The 19277-nt window shown below is 39.6% G+C and overlaps 1 protein-coding gene across 1 annotated transcript in view; it reads right to left on the bottom strand.

The window, feature by feature from the left end:
* TSPAN8 (tetraspanin 8) overlaps nt 1-18775 on the bottom strand; it is a 32031-nt gene extending 13256 nt beyond the window's left edge. The window contains exons 1-3 of the mRNA XM_058742038.1: nt 18360-18775; nt 5927-5989; nt 814-951 (exon numbers count right to left, since the gene is read on the bottom strand). Coding sequence (XP_058598021.1) covers nt 814-951; nt 5927-5989; nt 18360-18419 — 261 coding nt within the window. The 5' untranslated portion in view covers nt 18420-18775. The remainder of the gene's footprint in view (nt 1-813; nt 952-5926; nt 5990-18359) is intronic.
* Nucleotides 18776-19277: the final 502 nt, after the last annotated feature.

The raw sequence follows: 19277 nt of genomic DNA, 5'->3' as shown, positions 1-19277 counted from the left end.
TACCGTGGGATATGATTTGGTGCCGTCCACATTCAGACCCATCTCCCATCATTTACTGAAAGCAGCCTCTGCCTGCCATGCTCCAGCCATACCCAAGGCCTTGTAATTCTCTAAATGTGCCAGCGTTGTCCTGCCAGGCTCTCTCCCTGGAAAGCCCATCACACCCTCACCCACACAGCCACCTTATTCCCTTCTGCTCCTAGTTTGAAAATTCTCTCCTCTACTCTTGCCCTCCTCTTCTTGGACCATTCACACTTGTAGCTAATAATTTGCGTGTCAGTCTTCCCTAAGGTCTTAATGTCTATGTCTTTTAGCACAGTATCTGGCACACAGCACGTACTCAGTAAGAGTGAATGAATGAATGAATGAATGGATGGATGAATAAATGAAATTTCTCAGGGTAACTCTAATCTAAGCTAAAAATAGTACTCTCTATAATCAAACTCTTTAAACAAAAGTTAAAGTTTCATCAATCTTGGCAAGTTCTTTTTTTTTTTTTTTTTAATTTTTTTTTTTTCAACGTTTTTTTATTTATTTTTGGGACAGAGAGAGACAGAGCATGAATGGGGGAGGGGCAGAGAGAGAGGGAGACACAGAATTGGAAACAGGCTCCAGGCTCTGAGCCATCAGCCCAGAGCCTGACGCGGGGCTCGAACTCACGGACCGCGAGATCGTGACCTGGCTGAAGTCGGACGCTTAACCGACTGCGCCACCCAGGCGCCCCTTGGCAAGTTCTTTTGACAGACAACGGGGATGGGAGATAATCCTCCCAAGTCTGAAGACTGAGTATTTTGATTTGTCTGGAGAACTCACCAAAAGAAGCATGCAGCGGCTTTCTTTCACGGCACCACAGCATCCCAGGAAACCCAGAATCATGATGACAGAACCCACAGCAATCAAGATATTCACTGAAACATAGGGGTTAGTGCTAGAATCCCCAGGGCTGAGAATCTGAAAATAAAAAAGGAAATTAATGACAGAAAATCCCTTTCTTTGGTGTTTGTTTTTCAACAAATATCCATTGAGTACTTAGTATGTGCCTGACCCTACTCTAGAACCTTGAGATACTTCAGTGATCTAAACAAGCAAAAATCCTTGCCCTTGAGGAGCTTACAATCTATTGAGGTGTTACTTATCTGAATAACATTTCCAACTTCCATGTGGTATGGAAGAAATATAATAGGCTTTTAAAAGACCGGGGCGCCTGGGTGGCGCAGTCGGTTAAGCGTCCGACTTCAGCCAGGTCACGATCTCGCGGTCCGTGAGTTCGAGCCCCGCGTCAGGCTCTGGGCTGACGGCTCGGAGCCTGGAGCCTGTTTCCGCTTCTGCGTCTCCCTCTCTCTCTGCCCCTCCCCCGTTCATGCTCTGTCTCTCTCTGTCCCAAAAATAAATAAAAAATGTTGAAAAAAAAAAAAAAATTTAAAAGACCAATTATTTTTAAAAGCTTAGGACAAGTACTTTCACCCATGATGTGATCTTTGGTTTGCATGTTTTGTGTTTTATATGTAAGAGTAGCATTGTAAAGCATGCATTTTTATGCCAATTTAATTATCTAAATTAGAAAGGCAAATTTCTCAAACTACTGACAGACGCGACAATATGAATGAATTTCAAAAAACATTGCGGTGAGCTAAATAAGCTATATTCAAAACTGTACAATTCCATTTATATGACATCCAAGAACAGGTAACTCAGAAATCACAGCGGTGCTTGACTTTGAGCGAGGTAGGAAGGAAAGACGGAACTGACAGCAAAGGGATAGGAGTGAACATCTCTAGGTTTATAAAAATGCTTTGCATACTGACTGCAATGGTGATTACACAGGTCTATATATTTGCCAAGACAAACAAAAACATTTAAACTAAGAAAATAGGGTCGCCTGGGTGGCATCTGACTCTTGATTTCGGCTCAGGTCATCATCTCACGGTTCATGAGTTCGAGTCCCACTTTGGGCTCCACAGCTGACAGCACAGAGCCTGCTTGGGATTCTCTCTATCCCCCTCTCTTTCTCTCTGCTGTTCGCACACTTGTGCGCGCTCTCTCTCTCTCTCTCTCTCTCTCAAAATAAATAAATCAACTTTTTAAAAAGCTTTGAAAAAAAACTAAGAAAATAAGTATAGTTCTTGATATTCCATATAATTCTATGTCCTTGTTCCCAGAAAGTATAGTCTGCAGAGTCTTCCAGAAACTCTTTATTTTGCCTGTTAAGTACTGGGATATTGAAGAAAACATTCTAGAGCTCTTTATGTTGGCTTGGGCTACCCATCTTCTGTAATTCAGTTCTTCTCTCCAACAACGCACATACTGCCCTTCATCACCTTCATCATACCCTGCCTCAATCTACCACTTGTCCTCTAGATATATCACAATCAAAAAGTGAAGCCTTGTGCCTGTGTTATACATGAGTACTCCATGTGGCCCATCTGTCTTGTATGATCTCTATCTACTGGGCTATTTCCAAGTGGAACACTACTTGTTAGACTAACTCAGAGACTCTGCCTCCTAGAATCTGCTGCACAGCATGTAAGTTAGCTCCCTTAACAGGAAATACAAAACAACAACAACAACAACAACAAAAAACAAAAACAAAAAACTACTGATAATGATGCATACATTTTTAAAGACTAAAAATCAACTCAGAGCCTAGAGGAAAGCTTCATTCAATGATCAGTGGAAAGTAATGCGTTGAAATTGTAAAAGCAGTAAAACAAAGATTTATATTCTAGTCAGGGTCCTTATATATAACTAAGTTTATTATTTATCCCTGGAATAGTCAACTAACCCTGCTGGGCCCCAGTTTCCCATTTATAAAGGAAATTGGGTCAGCCTCTGTGGTATCTAAGGCCTCTTTGTCTCTAAAAGTCTATGCTTACAGACAATGTTTCAACTTACAGATTTAGAAAGCTTGGTTATGTCCCAAAGACTTTTTTTTTCAGGTTTTTTATTTGTTTGATTTTTGTTTGCTTGCTCATATTGGAGCTAAGAAATCAGTTTTGTTAATAAACATGCATGACATCTGGGTCAAAATAGATAATGACAAGAAAAGGAAAGGAAAGGGAAGGGAAGGGAGGGGAAGAAAAAAGAAAAGAAAAGAAAAGAAAAGAAAAGAAAAGAAAAGAAAAGAAAAGAAAAGAAAAGAAAAGAAAAGAAAAGAAAAGAAAAGAAAAGAAAAAAAAGAAGGCCAGCATTAGGAAATCCACTCTACCCCCTCACCATCAAATACCCCTTCACTAGAATGTCGTGGCTGGTGCAGGCAAAACTTAAGGCTTCTGAGAGGAATAACTCACTGTCTGAGTTATCAGAACTCTGCTTAGATAGGCCAGATATAGAAATAACAGGTCAAATATCTACAAGTGTGATGGATGGTGCAACCAGCATTTATTCAGCAGGTAGTGAAATACTTCCCTAAGACTGGTCTGGGCAGGGTGACCCCCTGCCAGGTACTACCGGCCAGAAAGCAGTGTGTTGGATGCCTGGAGGTCACTGTTTCAAGTCCAGCTATACAAGTGGCTATTCTTTTTCAGGCAAGAAATGGAAATCTGAGTTCAGCTGTTTGTTCCAGGAGAGGTACAGCAGAGTTCTAAAAGCTGTCTTGGATGAACAGTGTCTGTGTGTATTAGGACAAGGGGAGAATTTCTAATGGCTGAACCTTGATCTTTGGATTATAAGGGATCTCCTGGGACAAGAATGACTGTCCATAGGCTTTTTTCCCTGAGGAAAAACAAAGTGTCCTTATGAGAGAGACATTTTTAGCACAAAGAGATATGCTAGAAGTTGTGCACAAAGACCTCCCTGACATTCTTCCTTTCTGTGCTTACGCTCATGTTTTTCCTTCTAAAACTGTTGCCTTTGTTTTTCCACTGCTAAATTCGGTTTTTTGCAGTCTTGATTCTTTGTCACTGACTGCAGATAAAGACAAATCAAGCCAGTTTCACAGAAGTCAAGCTGGTTAATGATGTCCTGGCAGATAAGGACTTTTCTTCAGGGCGTGAGGCTGACAGAACGCAAGAGTAAAAATGTAACCGAAGATGCTGCCTAGCTCTAGTAATTCATTCGTGTCCCCGGATGTGGAGTCCCACCCTCTCAAGGACAGCAGTTTTTCTCTTAATACATTCAATGTGTGGAATTTCTTAACAGACTAAACACCAAATTTGTTTACCAGAAGCACTTGGGGGAAAGAAAATGTTCCCACATCAACCAGAAATAAAATAACATAAATAAAATACAGGCTGCACACATATCTTAAAAAGGCCAAAGCACCCTCTCAATAGGTGGCTGTTTAATCTCTGTGCTTAATTATGAGTTCCAAAGTCAGACATCCGCTTCTAGATAGCAGAGATTCAGCGCATCTTCAAATACCCTTCTAGAGTTCAAACCCAGAGCCCAAGCCCACCAGGAAGCCACAGTTAACATTTACCAGTATAAAAAAAATACATCAAGTCTGGATGGACTAGGGTATTATCAACTAGTTGCTACACCTGTCTCCCACCCAATTTCTTCATCATGGGTAGGCACAGAATGAGGAAGCAGCTGTCACTGTGATTCCCTAGGTTCTCTAAGGGTAGAAAGCAAATTTTAAAAAGAGAAGACAGAGAATGAAGGAAGGGAGGAGGGGAGGGAGGAAAGGAAGGGGCAGAAAAGTCACCCAGTTTAGGAAAGGAATCAGAACAGATGTTAATTTGTTTTCAATCTTTCTTACAACGAGGCTGTCTCCAAAGGCATTCAGCTTAATCATGATGTAATAAGTTTTTACAGAGAATACATTACTTTAATTGCTGGCTTAATATATCTTAATGATTATCAACTAAGAATCAAAATTCCTCTTACAGAGAGAAATTTTATTTGGGCAAATAAATACCTTGAAAGGGCGCTAGCAGTAGATGTGATCCTGAATACTGGCAAGAGCCCAGACAACAAAGAACAAGGGGACTACGGTGCATACGGTTAAGAACAATAATTGAGGAATTTTGTGAGGGTTGGGTGGAGGGAGTGCTCCTGAGAAGAAGGGAGAGAGGAAAATGGGAGCAGGAGAGCCAGGAAACAATGCCAGGTATTATGCCGGGTAAAACCAAGAGAACGGCCCTACACGCCTTCCCCTTTTCTCCCACACACTCTCTTTCCACCTTCACAAATATGTGCGTGGTATGGAACAGAAACAGCACACGTGCAGTCGAAAGACTGGAGCCAAAATTGACTCTATGAACTAAGCTTCCTCCAGACCCGTGGAGATCTTGGTAAGAGCTTTGCCACAGGGCGTGGAAGGGTGCATGGTGAAGGAAAGAGGCTCGTGCTAATCTTATTTAGAGAGCAAGAAGCTGGACACCCCCAGCCAGCTGCTGAGTCACACTAGTGTGACCAGCTTCTTACTGCTATAAGGAGTTACCCTCAATGCCAGTTGATGCAGGAATTGCCAACCATCGTGGTACCTTGTTGCCTTTAAAACACAGATCCAGATTCTTCTTCTCCAAGAGAACTTCTCACCTTCTTTACTTTTGGACCAGCCTCCCACCTTGGGATCAGCCAAATGATTGTCAATACCTTGTATCGCAAAATTTGTTCTTGGTGTGGAGGAATGGTAGTCTGTACCCTCCAGCTACACTTCAGCCTGGCCTATGCAAATAACAAAGGAGGCTGATTTCCATTTTGGCCCCTTCAACCCCCACTTTCACAGCAATCTCCCTATCTTTGGCATAACATCTCTCCCTTCTCCAGAAGGCTTGATCCATGCCTAGCAAAGTGCCAGGCACACAGTGAGTGAGTGATCTTGATTAATTAAACTGAATTTTTAAATGATAAAATCACATACCAGCACAAATGACTACATGAGGCAATTAAGGAATATGCTACAGAAATATTTACATTATTATTGTCATTACTCTCATCATAAGAGGAATAAACTGTTTTGGAAACAGAGAAGCTTATTTACCTCTTGACCGTCTTTGCTTACTCGTACCCAAATCGCTATTGCCAGGATCACAATGCCACATAGCTGTAGAAAGGAAAAAAAAAAATGTTAGACAACCAAGGCAAACTGCAACTCTGATTGAACACACTCCCAGCCTTCCGGTTACGATGGTTTATCATTAATTATATATTACCACCTAAAAGAAAATCTGGTATATTCACGTGCAGGTAATTGCTAAAATGTTCTGCTGTGATTGGTAAATTTGATAAGAATAATTCTTTTTCCTGCCCATGATCCATTCATGGGTCTACAGACAAGAAATCATCACCACTACAGGGGAGGGGAAAAATGATTTTTTCATGTTTCAACTCGAACTCTGTTTTCGCTAGATTGTAATACACAAAAGATAAGTCACAATAGCTTAAAGGCAAAATATCCTTACTAGAGCCCTGGGCTTGTTTCTAAGAAGCTGTCTTGAACCAAAAAGGAAGAAAATAACTAATTATCAAACATTCCTTCAAGATTCAAGAAGCAAGAAATCAGGATAGACAGGGAACAGTAGTACATCTGACAAAATCTGCAGGTAAACAACAAGGGTTTACAACACTTTTTGTACCCAAATAAACTCTTAAAAACAAGCACTTTTAGGTTGTAAAGCTTACCCAGAGAGGAAGAACAATGAGCGACAGTACTTAAACTCTTAAATGCATTTAATGACTTTACCAGATTATTTAATTTGGACAAAAGCCAACACATAAAATGTGAAACACATTTTACTTTTGTGTAAAGAAAACCCTTGTCTTTCAGGGTTTGGTTTGCTTTTGTTTCGTTTCAGATATATATGTTGCAGCCTCTAAAAAAAAAAAAATCAAAGATCTATTATCAAATAGAGATGTTGAGAACAAGCTTGGTAACATAACAGACACAGCAGGCCTCGCAAGACTTTCTAGACTATTCCAGCCGTATGGTGCTCTGACAGAGAAATGCCCGAGTCCTCTGAAGCCCGGTGACCTTGTAGTATCATTGCTTTTGTGCATGGTTGAGCCATATGCTTGGAATGTCAAAACAGCAGTTTCACTTTTTTTGTAATGTTTATTTAATCTTGAAGGACAAAGAGACAGAGGATGAGTGGGGGAGGGGCAGAGAAAGAGGGAGACACCGAATCTGAAGCAGGCTCCAGGCTCCCAGCTATCAGCACAGAGTCCAACATGGGGCTTGAACTCATGAGCTATGAGATCATGACTTGAGCTGAAGTCAGACGCTTAACCGACTGAGCCACCCAGGTGCCCCCAACAATCTCACTTTTAATGGCATCTCATGAAGCCTGCCGTGGAAATAGAGTCAAAGCCTTTGTTTGGGAATAGGACATACCATGAGCAGCTGAATAAGGGCAGAATATCTGTGTTCACTAAAAGATCTCAGAAAACATCATCTGAGTTCAAACCCTTCCTTTCAGGTAAAGAAGCTAGAACCCTGTGAGATAACAGTCACATCCTGAAAATCTGGCACCGCTCCTCATCCAATCCCGCCCTTCTTTGTGCTCCAAGTGTTACAAAATAACAAACGCAGTGGAAAACCAAAGCTCTTTCTCAAATCGCCAAATAACCTATACAATTTAATGATCTTGTAGGCACACACTCGCACACACTATAAAATACAAACCACTGAAAAGACAGCTTTAGAGCCTGAAAACCCTCATTTTTTTCCTCCTGTTTTCCACTAAATCCTAATTTCCCTTGCAGATGAAGATAAATGCTCATTAGTGCTGGGTTAATAAGTAAGTCTATAAAAATTTATGTTGAATGACAATGAGACCCTCTGAGGTTTTCAGTAATCTACAGCAGTTGGATTTTTGTTATTCAATTTGTTCATTGATATTTTCTTTCTTTTCTGAATCTCAAGCAGATTTACACTGATTGCCTTAATAGTTGGCCTGGCTTTTAGCTTAACTGAAAATAGTATTAATTATCCAAATAGGTATTATAGTTATTATCGTTATCTGATATTTATTTATGAGACTATCAATGAGAAAATTGTAGGAGGTCCTAGAGACTAAGACTGTGGTTTTTTTTAAACTCCTTAACTTTTTTGCTTGTTTCTGTGTGACTTTTTAGTTTACTTTTTCAATGCTTTTAGATCTCAAATCATGGAGAAATCTTATGAAATCAACTCTATTTGCTCCTCAAATGATAACTTTTAGTCTTCTCAGTCACCAAAAGTCACCTGTAACATTCATTAACTTTAAAAGAAGGTGTATCAAAATGAAACACTATTACATGCCCACTGAAATGGCCAAAATCTGAAACGCTGACAACCCCAAATGCTGGCAAAAATGTGAAGCGACAACAGGAACCCTCCCATTCGATGCTGGTGGAAATGCAAAATGTCACAGCCACCCTCAAAAACGGCTTGGCAGTTTCTTACCAAACTAAACATGCTCTTACTATATGATCCAGCAATCATGCTCCTGGGTATTTATCCACACAAAAACCTGCACAAGGATATTTACAGCAGCATTGTTCACCCTTGCTGAAGCTTAGAAGCAGCCAAAATGTCTTCTAGTAGGTGAACAAATGAATAAATAATCTGTGGTACATCCAGACAAGAAAGCATTATTCAGACTTAAACAATATAAGCTATCACATCATGAAGAGACATGGAAGAAGCTTAAAAGCATATTACTAAGTAAAAGAAGCCAATCCGAAAAGGCTACATACTGCATGATTCGGACTATATGACTCTCTGAAAAAGGCAAAACTATGGAGACAGTTAAAAGATTGGGAGTTGCTGGTGGTGGGCGGGGTGGGGACAGAATGCAGAGCTAGAGCACAGATGATTTTTAAGGCAACAAAAATACTCTATAAAACATTATAGTTATGGATACATATCAAGGCCGTTATACATTTGTTCAAACTCATAGAGTGTATAAAACCAAGAGAGAAAGAACCCTAATGAAAACTATGATCTTTGGATGGTTATGATGTGTCAATGGCAGCTCATCAATTATAACGGATGTTTACTGCTCTGGTGAGTGACACTAATAACAAGTTAGGCTATGCATGTGTGAGGGTAGGGTATATGGGAAATTTTTGTACCTTCCTCTCCATTTGGCTGTAAACCTAAAACTGCTCTAAAAAATTAAGTATTTTTTTAATGTTTATTTTTATTTTTCTAAGAGAAAGAGCAAAAAGAGAGAAGGAGACAGAGAATCTGAAGCAGGCTCCAGGCTTCGAGCTGTCAGCACAGAGCCCAATACAGGGCTCAAATTCATGAACTGAAAGGTCAGATCATGACCTGAGCTGAAGTTGGATGCTTCACCAACTGAATGACCCAGGCACCCCCCCAAAATTAAGGTTTTTTTCCTAAAGAAAGACCATCCAATTATTTCAGGAGTCAAGAGTATTTTGCCCAATTTCAATCTTTACAATTAGATCAGTTTTCTTAGAAATGTTAAAGTCGGACAAACTATCATTTCCGTTCCTATCTCTCTATTTTTGAAGATATTGGCATGTAAAACTTAGTCTTAAAGATATAAAATTATTAAATTTTATGCTGACTGACTTTAAAAGTAAATTGATCTTCTGTAAAGAATAATCATTCCAGGGGCGCCTGGGTAGCTCAGGTCATGATCTCACAGTGTGTGAAGTTGAGTGCCAAGTCCAGCTCTACACTGAAGTGCAGAGGCTGCTGGGGTTTCTCTGTCTCCCTCTCTCTCTGCCCCTCCCCCATTCTCTCTCTCTCTCTCTCCCTCTCAAAATACACTTTAAAAAAAAAAAAAAAAGAATAATCATTCCAGAGTCATGGTTGATATTAACCTATGTTATCCCAGTTGTTAAAGACTGGCTATCATTAATGGTTCTTTGAGCCTTTTTCCAGTTTGGCTTTGGGCGTTTGTCTCCAGCCTTCTTATGTTGTTTAAATAACTGAGAGTATAAATCAAGAAATAAGTATCCAGCTCTTGCCTACTTTCTGTTGATCAGGTTGTAAAGGAAATGAGTAGATATTTTGGGCCTCTGAGCCCAAAGTAGACGTGGCAGAACAGGCCTCCTTCCCCCCAGTGCCCACCTTCTGGCTTCTCTTTGAAGGAAGATCATTGTGGTTGCTACTCAGCTCTCATAAGACCTCTTTCTTTTTTATGGAATTAGGCTGCATTTTGTCTGAGCCAGCATTCTAAAAAATTAAGTAATAATTTTGATGTTTGCTTTTGAGCATGCTATGGACTGAATTATATCCCCCCAAATTTACACATTAAAGCCCTACCCTACAGTTTGACTGTATTTTGAGATAGGACTTTATGAGGTTAATTACTGTTTAATGGGGTTCTAGTCTGACATTACTGGTGACCTCATAACAAGAGGAAGAGACTTCTGTGTCTCTGTCTCTGTGTCTTTCACTTTCTCTCTGCATTGATGCATGGAGGAAAAACAATGCAAGGACCCAGCAAGAAGGCAGCCATCTGCAAGCCAGGAAAAGAGCTCTCACCAGAAATCAAATTGGTTGGCACCTTGATCTTGGACTTCTAACCTCCAAGATGGCGAGAAAATAAGTTTCTGTTGTTTAACCCACCAAGCCTGTGGTATTTTGTTATGGCAATCCAAGCAGACTGAGACAGGAAAGAAGCTGAAAACTACAAAGTGGCAGGAAGAAAAAGCGAAGCACCATCTAGATCAAGGATAAATGGCATAGAACAAGCTGATTTGTCCTCTTCTCTGATAGTGTGTCCGCCAATCATCCCTACTCCTTCCTCTCAATTCTATCTTTTTTTTAAGTTTATTTATTTATTTGGGGGTGGGGGGCAGAAGGCAGAGAGAGAGAGAGAAAACAATCCCAAGCAGGCTCTGTGCTGTTAGCACGGAGCCTGACACAAGGCTTGATCTCATTAGCCGTGAGATCATGACCTGAGCTGAAACCAAGAGGCAGGCTCTCAACCAACTCAGCCACCTAGATGCCCCTCAATTCTATCTTTGGATTTTATCACATTGTATTTGAAGAGTGTTGCACATGGAGGGAAGTGCATAGCACTATGCTATGAGGAAGCATGGATCGTGAGCTACATCATTATTGGTCCAGAATGGATACATTTTAGATAAGCTTAGGGGAAAGCTTCCTAAAAGTTTATGAAAGAATAAGAACACACCCAAATGGATAGCCTGGAAAACTACAAGATTTGTCTTTATGGTAATCCCAGAACACTAGACACCATGATTACAGGCGGTGAGAATCCCAACAGCCCTAACATTTTAGGACAGTACTAACATTTTAGGAAAGTTGTTAATTTTCAATTTTCTTCTTCTCTTAAACATTTATGTAAAAGTCTAGTTTCATTGCATCGTGGTAAGATAATGCAGAGTGTGCAACTGTTGCTTATGTGAATTTTTTACATTAAATTATTTGTTTTCCATTTATTGTATCCTCTTCCTCGGGATTACAAATTGTCCTGGTTTTCCATTCTCTGTTCTAGCATCTTCTTCCACCTCATTCATCTCTTTTTGATTTTCCCCTGGGAGAGCTTCTCAATTTGGGATTCTATATCACCGTATCCACTTCATGTAGTTTCTGGAGTGGATTTTAATTCTATCGTTGCATATCGGGTTTACATGAACCATTTCTTTATGGTATCCATTTTCCTTTCCTTCCCATTCTATGCTTTTCCGGTTCACTTTTTTCTTCTCTCATGGTCTCTCTCCTCTCTTTCACAGGGAGTTATTATTTTCTGGCATTGCATTGTGGAGACCGATTTCAGGATCCTTCTTCCACGATGCTGGAGTGTTTCAGGGATGTGTGCTTGTCCTCTAAGGTTTCAGAGGGACATTCCCTGTCACTTGTTCCTCAGTCCTTTTACTGGGACTTGGGCTAGATTTTCCTTTATTCATCCTTGAATAAGATGAGACCTTGTCTGCGGTATTATTCATTGAGAGTAGGGTCTGCCCTTTGCCTCACTCTCTAACAACGTGGGTCATGGTAATTCTCAGACTTCCTGTTGGAGGAGAGGTCACTCTACATTCTCTCCACAGCCATGGCCTAATGCAGCTCTGATTTACTGACACGGCCTCCTGCCACTCGCACACTGCTTTTCTGCTCTAAACCAGTGGAGTCAATTAAAAACTTCAATTCTTAGCAGGCTCTGCCTTCATGGTTTTTCTATCTTCAGCCCCAAATGACTGGTATTTATTGTAACAATGAGTATTAAGTACACAGCAAAGTGTCTCTATAGTCGCATTCATGGGTATCTTCTAAACCTAGTAAGTAAGCCAAACACCCAGTACAACTGCTGCAAATTCTAATTTCAAATAGCTCTAAATGTAGGGGAAAGAAATCAAACACATTCCTTTCTGACCTAAGTAGGGTCGGGGTGAATGTGCTTCGGGTTGTCTTTGCTGCATGAAAGCACACAATCACTAAAATTTACATGACTTCAAAATAGGTAGAGAGATGTTCAGCATTTGATTAGCACCCGAATGTTTCTGAATCATAAAACAGATGCAAATTCAGGGATGTTTTTATCGCTTTGTGTCAAAAGTACAACTGCCATGGCAGTAACACCTGCAGACCTGAACATACGTTTGCAGGCCCCCCCCCCCCCGGGGGGCAAGGACACAAATCACAGACGGTCCACAGACCACAGGTCTCTATATTGAGAAGTTAGAATTCACAGTAATAAACATATAGAAAATGTTTCCTAGCTTCAACCTTGACAAGTGTGCCCACGTAATGACCTGGAAGATGAGGTTTGATTTAGAACTCTGACTCCTCAGAATCTGCTACCAGCAGCTGGTGGCCTAGGGAGAGCCAGCCCCGCCCAGGCCCTCACTTCCAGTTCCGTCCTGAACTCTGAGGGACACGATAGGAATGAGTGTGGATACCTCAGTGCAAGCCAGCTCTGTTACAACCTGCTCCCCTTCTGCCAAACAGCCCCCCCTTGATCGCTTCAGGAGAAGGGCCTGTGCAGACTCTGGAAACAGGTTTGGAGCCATTTGGGAAGGGAAAGTTGGGGTCCCAAATCCCCAAAGTGGAGCCCAGGCTCAGAGTGAGCATAGTTCTGTAGCCCCACAGATCCCTTGCCCCATGAGGCGAGAAGAGGACCAGAGTAGGGCTAAAATAATATTTAAGTTTTAAAAGCCAATTAGGTATAAAATGTTACCATACCAGATTCTAATACTTAAAATGAAAAAGCAATATAATGGTTGGAATTGAGGAAAATTACATTAATTGAACTATTATTGCATGGCAGTCCTTGGTTATAGGCTTTCAGAAAGTATCTTATTTAATCTTCACAATTAACTCTGCTGGATAAAATTATCATCCTCGTTTTACAAATACAGAGACTGGGGCACAGAAAAGTCAAGGGACATGTTCCAGGCCACAGAGCAGTATAGAGTGAATTCAGGATTTGCATCTCAAGTCGGCTTACAAAAATATGCTCTTTCCATTCCCCTAATTTGTAATAGAAGAATTTCTGCCTTCATCATAATTCTTGCCATCTTATTTCCTCCTCTGTTTCAAACTCCAACATTGGAATTGATTTATCACTACACAGAGTACTTTCATATTTTTGTCTCATAAAAATGTCTATACAACAGTGGTCGAAATGTCCGTTTCTTGGACATTTCTTTTGCGTTGTTCTGAGTTCTTTCCTACGCATTAATTCAATCAATGACTTTCCCAGCAACGCCATGAAGTAGATACTACTATGATCCCCAGTTTTAAAGATGAAGAACTTTAAAGCACAGAGAAATTAACTAATTTCCCCTAGGTCACACAGCTAGTGATGAAGGAGCTGAGGTTCAGTCTGGACTCTCAACCACTGGGCTTCCATGTTGTAATTCTACACTGGGCTTCTGTCATTGTTGTAATTCTACACTGATGGCACAGTGTCAGAAAGCCACTGTATATAAAAAGTTCACACATTCTAGCCACAGTCAAGTCTTTATCATGGGAGATTTCAACAACTGACAGGATGTAATATAATTGGGCCTGATTGTTTGTTTGTTTGTTTCTTTCTTTCTTTGTTTTTTTTTGGGAGAGAGAGAGAACACAGGAGTGAGGGAGAGAGACATAGACAGGAGACAGAGAGTAGTAAGCAGGCTCCACACTCAGCACAGAATCCAACTTGGGGCTCAATCCCATGACCCTGAGATCATGACCTGAGCTGAAATCAAGAGTCAGAAGCTCAAGTAACTGAGCCACCCAGGGGCCCCTGGGCCTGATTTTTTAAGGTCCCCCTATCTCAGTTATGTCTGCCTTAACGCTCTTCATTGTTCTCAGCACAGCCAGCCAAGAGACCCAGGCACCACATAAAACACAATGAGGAATATCAAAATTCTGGTTCCTGGACTGTCTCCAAGTTCTGACTTCCTTCTGCTCTCTTCACACTGCTTCACGCACTGGCTTCCTGCAGTTGCTGATACATTTGGTTTTTACAACCTGGCTTCTCCTTCTCCCCTTACCTCATTTGGGATTGGTAATGTGGCTTCACTCTGCTTCCCTGCACACAGGGCTGGCGTCTCTATAGCTCTCTACTTCTGGCAGAAGTTCCACTGCATCCCTGGGCTAACGGCTGTGTCCCGTGTTTTTCTGGGCAACTACCATATCCGAGCATCCACCATATGCCCCAGCATCTACCATATTCCCTCTCAGATATCTGAGAGGAGCACAAGAAAATTGGGGCGTCTCATCTGTTCACACACAAGACTTGGAGAAATAGACTTTGAACCTGGAATTTCTCCATTCTCTACGGCACCTTCCATTCACTGTAACTTACATCAAATGTTAGCATCAGTGATGAAGAATGATTTCTGCTTCCACGTGTTCTTCTTCAAATGCTAATTCTGACAAATGAAAATTGCTGCCTATTTATGTGACATATCTCAAGTTCTCTCACAAAAGAAACTGGTATGTTTAGCTTACACGACCATATGCATATCTCAGAGATATTTCAACATCTGGCCCTACTTTGCAAAAGCTTAGTTTTGCAAGTTATACCAGAAAGAATGCATTTGAAAACATAAAGCCATGGATATCTATAAGAAAACCACATCAGTGGGACCATTAAAATTTTTACTTAAGTAAACATTACGAATGTGACAAATCGCTAATTTCCTATGAAGAGTCATAAAATCCTAACTGAGAACTTTGGGCTGGGGGATAGAGGGGAGAATAGAAATAGCAGTGATTCCCTAACCTCAGAGACTCCTGCTGTCTAGATTTTGAATGAGAATATTGATGTCACCTGTTGGCTGAGAAGTTATCATTGGTCTTTACCACCATTGTTCTCACTCAAAGACTACATTTCAAGATATGTCATATAGAGATTGTAGGTCATACCAATATGTTGATGGAAAGAACAAGGCCTTTTACCCCAGCGAAATTAGAAATGTCTAACTGAAATATAATGCATCAGAAAGACTTTGTATTCATTATCAGAAAACAAAGAGACAATAGCAACCATAAAATAATCAGAGGTCCCCAGGAAAGCAGTGACAATATCTAGGTTCAGCATGGTACAGATCTCTAATCTTACATATATAATCCTAAACATATAGCATGCCCCCTTCCTAATGTGCCTTTATCATTTCAGTTTAAAATTCAGATCTATTTCAAATTCCCAATTAGCTATTTAATGAAACATTGACCTCTGATGTATTCATAATAGCAACCGGCAATTTATATGCTATTTTTATGCAACAAATATATTTTGACGATTTCATGATTTGAAGATTGCCACCAGTTTAGGCACTTTAGAACGTCTTATTAAAGAACATCTTATTAAAATAGGAGCCATGCATTTATTAGCATTTTCACATTTTGGTTGTTTAAATGGCCCATGTACATTGTGTACCATAAAAAGACAACGGTCATAGTTTCTTAAAAACAAATATGAGGACTTCTTGAAGAAAAAACTGATTCCAGGTATATTGCAGGAACCAGTGAAGTAAGCCTGGAACATCTTGTCATGCCAAATGGGGAAGAAGTTATGTTGTTGAGATCATGTCAAAAGGTCTCACTGAAAATACTCCCCAGTGGTCAAAGGTAAAACAAATTGCACATCAACAAAGATAAGAATGGTGATAGAGTTTAAATCTACTATATCATAAGGCTACTTACAGAAATACTTGCTTATTACTGTTGTATGATCCTGCAAATTAACTCATCATTTTGTTAAGTGAAGAGTAAGAAGCCTTTATGCTGCCTTTTTTTTTTAATAAAAACTGGATACTACTGGTAACCAATCAGTAAATGCCAAGTTTCTCTTTATTGAAAATATTCCAGCTAATAAATGAAGAAAAGGTGATAGACATAGAGTATCACCAGTTTGTATATGTGCTGCCGAAGCGAGCACAGAGTATCTCCAGTTTGGAACTCTTAATGGACTGATTCTTAGGTTCTCCAGCATCAGTGGCAACTAACATCACAAAATGTGACATGGTCAGAGAGTGTGTGAAGAAAGAACACAATGTCACTTATAAAGTAGTTGTGCCCCTACCCAAATAGCAACCTGAGTCTTTTCAAGGTGACAAATGCCATCACTAGATTGGAGATAATACGGAGGACAGGGGAACATGATAAACTATACCATGGATATGTAAATAGCAAACTCCAGCCCGTGGGTAATGTGATAACACAATGACACCAATTCATAAAATTTCAAGGTGGGCAGAAAGAGATGAAGACAGAAGGGGAACCTAAAGATGAAAATGGACATAAAGGATATATCAACCAATCACAATGTCTGAACCTTATTTAGATTCTGATTCAAAGAGGAATATGTATGAAGCAATTAAAAATTTAAACCCTAGGTGGATATTTGATAATAGATTAAGAAATTCTTATTAAATTTTAACATTGTGGTTATATTTTTTAAAGAATTATTTCTCTTTTAGAGATACATATTAAAATATTTATAGGGAAATATCTAGGATTTGCTTCAATTTACATAGGGTGGAGAAAGTGGATGAGAGCACCCGGAAGGATTGCCATGATGTCCTGGCTGTTGGGGCTGGGTGATGGGTTGATTATCCTTTTCTGTTCTGTGAATGTTCAAAATTCTCCGTAACAAAAAGCTACAAACAAAGCCAATCAAAAGTACAGAGACATTCCTTTGTTTATCTTCTACTCTCAAGCTTTAACCAATTTTAAATATTTCAAGGGAAGAAATTAATCTGGAGTAACTTTAAAAAACTGTATATATTCATGACCTACATTTAATATTTGCAAAAGCAGCCCATTTTTCCTAGGGAAAAGAGGAAGTAAAAGACAAATTTTCTTCTTTATTTTATTTTATTTATTTATATCCTCATTTGCTTACTTCATCAATATTTCATCTGTAGTCATTAGGGCTACTGACATTGAATGAAAGTAATTTTGGACAATAAGACTGTATTCCTGCAATTGAGATTAATTAGGTACATCATTATTTTAATTGGACAGAAATTTACCAACATAGATACCAGCTGCCTGTTTACCAAAGGTAACCAGGTAAAAAACAAAACCAGAATTCTCTCCTGCTTACACCGCATAAGCCATTTTTAAATTCAGTATACAAAATGACTTTTTCATTTAAGAACTTTGGGCTATTTTTAATGATTTACTTCTGAACAATCTTTAACTGTACCATATATACTAAAAGTGATAATGGCAATTTTCCAACATCCCAGCCTGCCTTTTACCTTTTGCCTTCCAGATCTTATTTTTCCATTTTTTAACATTTGATGCTACTTACCAACTTATTTGCTGTCTTATGTCAATAAGCTTTCAAAAAAAAAAAAAAAAAAACCACCTAAGAACCTGCTAAAATACCAACGCTGTTGGTTAAAAGGTGGGGCGATGACACATCAAAATCAAAATACTGACTTTCAGTGGTTGATATAAACCTAGTAAGTTTAATTTTTATTTTTTCCATTAATAAAGTTTAATTTTTCCTTGATTAAACAATTTTATTGTTTCCCTCTCAAGTTATTTTATGACTCACTGTTTCTTCTTTGGGTCTCTGAAAACGATCCCTTCCTCATGTCTATCATCTGACAACCCACCACTCACCTGTTTCAGACCCAGATGTAAAGATTAGAATTCAGGGGCTGGGTTCTGGTGGAATCAGACCAAATTTTTCCCACAAGGTCCTTAAAACTAGGGAGGCCTATATGATATACAACTAAGAATAGTTGTCCTTTAATTAAAGGGTATTTTTTCTTCTGTGATTGTTTTGCAACAATATCAAAACATTTATGAAATGTTTACCCTTGCAGATCCTGAAGTCTACTTTCTTGAGTCACTGGCTCATTTTCAATTACTGAAATAACCAAAGAAAGAACAAACAAATCCAAACAAGTAAATGGAAGATACATTTTCTTCCTCCTCCTATTTCTCTAGTGCAGAGTCTGCTCTTATTTGTGCTATTGATATCAAGATCCCCTTTCTTGCATAAAATTGATAATTAGAAAAAAAAGAAAACACTTACCCAGAACAAGAAGTTGAAGATAAACATAGAATATTTTAAACAGCCACTCACACCTGCCATGTCGAAGAAAGATCAGGAATCCAGATGCTGCAAATGTATCTGTTGTTATAGGATTGTCCTGCAATATGCTCAGGAGTAATCTGCCTGCAGAGATTTCTGTGCCCACGGCTTCCGAGCAGAAATAGAAAGCAAAGGAGGGGTGGAGGGGAATAATCCAGTTATTAAAGTGGATAAAAAATTAACCCACACATTTAAATATCACAAGGGCTATCTCTAGGCGAGTATGTTCTTTTGCTTGTCATGGCTCCTGGGGCACTGGGCCAGGATATTTATGATCCTTTCTCCAAAACTGCCTCCTCTAAAGTAAACAGATATCAAGTTAAGGAGTGGCGCTGGGTCGGGGAGAGAGTGGCACAGCGATACTTGGTTGTTGGATTTCAGAACCCACAACTTCCCTGCTCTCTATTTCCACTTTAGAGAAGTAAGACTGGTTTTGCTTAGAGATAAAGGGGCATTGTGTCTCAACTCATTTTTGCATTGTATTTTCTCAACAATGCACAATTTTTCCAGGTGCAATAAAATACATTGAGAAATCTGCAAAATCTGAAGGCTTACATGTAGCCACCTTTCATTCTTAACCCCAGAATAGTGGGAACAACCATTCCAGGTACCACCTTGCAAAGCCTCTAAACTAAACTCAAAACAAGTCCACGGAGCTGCTATGAATGACTCATAGAGGAAGTGAGGAAGAAGAGATTGCCCTGCCTATGATAAGACCATCCGGTTTTTATCTTTATTTCTTACAGTGGAAAAGAAAAAAAATTCAGGAGTCATTCTCTGACTGCCCCATTATGTTCATTTTATAATGTGTAGCTATTTTGATAGTTCAGTTTACTGTTAAGGCAGGCACTGTACTTC

The sequence above is a fragment of the Neofelis nebulosa genome, chromosome 8 (genome assembly GCF_028018385.1).
Source record: "Neofelis nebulosa isolate mNeoNeb1 chromosome 8, mNeoNeb1.pri, whole genome shotgun sequence".
NCBI classification, from domain to species: Eukaryota; Metazoa; Chordata; class Mammalia; order Carnivora; family Felidae; genus Neofelis; species Neofelis nebulosa.
The sequence above is the reverse complement of the archived record's forward strand: the minus strand, read 5'-3'. Positions and strand labels throughout refer to the sequence as shown.